This window comes from Mesitornis unicolor, unplaced genomic scaffold (assembly GCF_000695765.1).
Source record: "Mesitornis unicolor isolate BGI_N332 unplaced genomic scaffold, ASM69576v1 scaffold33669, whole genome shotgun sequence".
NCBI lineage: Eukaryota > Metazoa > Chordata > Aves > Mesitornithiformes > Mesitornithidae > Mesitornis > Mesitornis unicolor.
This window is the reverse complement of record NW_010207308.1, coordinates 1,611-4,600: the sequence shown is the minus strand read 5'-3', so window position 1 is coordinate 4,600 and position 2,990 is coordinate 1,611. Positions and strand designations below refer to the sequence as shown.

The 2,990-nt window shown below is 48.2% G+C and overlaps 1 protein-coding gene across 1 annotated transcript in view; it reads right to left on the bottom strand.

Moving 5' to 3' along the window:
• The window catches only part of MTO1 (mitochondrial tRNA translation optimization 1), a gene marked incomplete at its 5' end in the record, with an annotated part of 7,742 nt that overhangs the window by 3,146 nt on the left and 1,606 nt on the right, over positions 1 to 2,990 (bottom strand). Inside the window, 3 exons of the mRNA XM_010192087.1 lie at positions 464 to 594; positions 1,399 to 1,589; positions 1,722 to 1,834. Of these exons, the coding sequence (XP_010190389.1) occupies positions 464 to 594; positions 1,399 to 1,589; positions 1,722 to 1,834 (435 nt within the window). The remainder of the gene's footprint in view (positions 1 to 463; positions 595 to 1,398; positions 1,590 to 1,721; positions 1,835 to 2,990) is intronic.

The window sequence follows — 2,990 nt, the reverse complement described above, 5'->3', positions numbered from 1 at the left end:
ATGCAAGACCCTACACTTGCCCTTGCTGAATTTCATTAAATTTTTCCCCACACAACTCTCCAGCCTGTCCAGGCCTTGCTGAATGGCAGCACAGCGCCATGGAGTGTCAGCCACTCCTCCCAGTTTGGCGTTGTCAGCAAAACTGCTGACAGTGCACTCTGTTCCCTGGTCCAGGTTGTTGATGAACATATTGAACAAAGCTGGTCCCAGTACTACACCTCTCTGAAGGGCTTCTTGGCCCCTGCTGACACGACTAGAGACAATCCCCCTGTTTTCAATTACACCACTGCACAGCCTCCATGGTGAAACATTAACAGCAACCGTAGATACTAAAAATAAAAATATCTGGGCAAGCCTGGAAGCAGGGTGAGCGACAAAAGCAGCGCAAGATGGGCCTAGCAAGACTCCTTATCAAAGACAAAAGCCAAGGCAATATCCTGTGCTGAATATCAGATTCACCCACCTGAGCTGCAGCTTCTTCATAGCCTGTAGTGCCGTTTACTTGGCCTGCAAAGAAGAGGCGCTGAACAAGACGAGACTCGAGAGAAGGAGTCAGCTGGCGGGGATCTAAAAAGTCATATTGCACCCCGTAGCCTGTGACAAAGAAAATAAAAGGGCGTATCTTACAGATTTTGAAGATTTTTGTCTCTATTTCTCAGCAAAGGCAATCAATGACACACAATAAATCAGATTATCAACCGTTATTTACAATTCAAAAACAACCAAGGAATCAATTCTCCTTCCCCTCTGCTCTGCCCTGGTGAGACAACATCTGGAATATTGTGTTCAGTTCTGGGCCCTCAGTTCAAGAAGGACAGGAACTGCTTGAAAGAGTCCAGCAGGGCCACAAAGATGATGGAGGGAGTGGAGCATCTCCTGATGAGGAGCGGCTGAGGGAGCTGGGGCACTTTAGCTTGGAGCAGAGGAGACTGAGGGGTGCCCTCATTCATGGGGATCAATTTGGAAAGGGCGAGTGTCAGGAGGAAGGAGCCAGGCTCTGCTCTGGGATGTCCAATGCCAGGACAAGGGGCAATGGTCCCAAGCTGGAGCACAGGAGGTTCAACCTGAACATGGGGACATACTTTTTCCCTGTGAGGGTGCCAGAGCATGGCCCAGGCTGCCCAGAGAGGTTGTAGAGTCTCCTTCTCTGCAGACATTCAAAACCCCTGGCCGTGTTCCTGTGTGACCTCCTCTGGGTGATCCTGCTCTGGCAGGGGTTGGCCTCGGTGATCGTTGAGGTCCCTTCCAACTCCTGATATTCTGTGATTCTGTGAATCATCCTGCATCCAAGAATTAATTTTGTTTCGTATCTCCTTTGTTTTGCTATGCTCTAAACAAAATCTGATTTTTTTATTAACCAACATGACAAACAGATTTAAAACCATCTGCCCCCCTCACCTGGCTGTAGCATTTTGGCGTTTTCCAAGCCGGGGATGGATCTGACCACCTGCTCCTGGAGCTCAGGTGGCAGTGTCATCGACATGCCCTGGGGGTAAATGACATTGGACTCCAGGCCTTCGGGCTCCAGCCACACCTGATGTTCCCGGTTTGGGAAGCGCAGAACCTTCGCTTCCAGAGAGGGGCAGTACCTGCAACAGGGAATGGCCATGAGCACCACCTGACATGGAGAAAAAGTAACTTTCCAGAGCAAATCGGGACAGCCAGAGTTTCAGAGCGTCAGCTCGTGTTGCTGAGAGCATCGCGTGATGGCACGTACTCACCGCGGGCCCCTTGTCGTCTCCTTTACGTGGTTGTTCAGGTGGAGGTTATCGTAGATAATCTGCTGGGCTTTCAGGGTAGTGCGAGTCAGGTAACACGACAGCTGATCCTCTGGCTGAAAGAGGCCAAAAACGCACTTTGAGTTAATCCGGTCACAACTCTGTACGCTCACTGAACAGCTCTGAGCATCTCCAAGGACTTTTCCATGCTCTGACTTCCTGGAGAGATGGGTGGTGTTGTCACATCCACTGCACAGGCAGGACATGAGCAACGGGCCCAAAAAGCAGACCTGGAACTGGGAGTTCAGAATTCAAATCCCATTCCACACACTTTATTCCAAATTACAGGATGGATGATCCTACTAAAGCAACATCCGATCACAGGAATTCAAAGGTCTGATGTAAAAGGAGGAAGTACTGACCCTGCAGCTCGCAGCCAATTAAAGAGTTTGGTGAAGAAAACAAACCAAATCACTCAAGCCCCTGAAATTAATATGGAAAATGCAAGGTTTGGAAAAAAAACCCCATCACATACAGCATTTCACTGATTTTCCTGAAAAAGAGTCAATAGACTCACATTCAAAATAGTAATAATACTCTACTTCAACTCCCTAAAACCATTCCTACACATACCAAGGACGTCAAGTGATACTACTTCTACTCCAATTATAAGAAGTTATTGCAATTTCTACATGCTCGGGGGCAAATTAACTCCCAATACTTAAATCCGTGCTGTTTAACTACGTGATGTAAGAATGCCATTTCCTAAGATTTTCTTTGGAAAACTGAGTCTCTTCTGCTTTTAGGCTACTGTTAACATGCAACCTCTGAGCTCTGTGGGTAACACCACCCTTTCTCTTTCCTAGTCAACCCTGTCAATGATCTCCATTTTCGACATTTTGATGTGTTATTCTAGAGCTGGGGTAACAAGCAAGACATCCTAAATCTCCACAATACAGGTCTAGTATGTTGTAAACCACCCATGTAACCAGCACATGAAGAATACAACGGGAGAAAAGAAGGCTCCGGGGGGACCTTATTGCAGCCTTCCAGTTCCTGAAGGGGTCTTACAGGAAAGCTGGAGAGGGACTTTTTACAAGGGCAGGGAGCGATAGAACGAGAGGAATGGTTTTAAACTGGAAGAGGGGAGATTTAGACTGGATATGAGGAAGAAATTCTTGACTGTGAGGGTGATGAGGCCCTGGCCCAGGTTGCCCAGGGAAGCTGTGGGTGCCCCCTCCCTGGCAGAGTGCAAGGCCACGTTGGACGGGG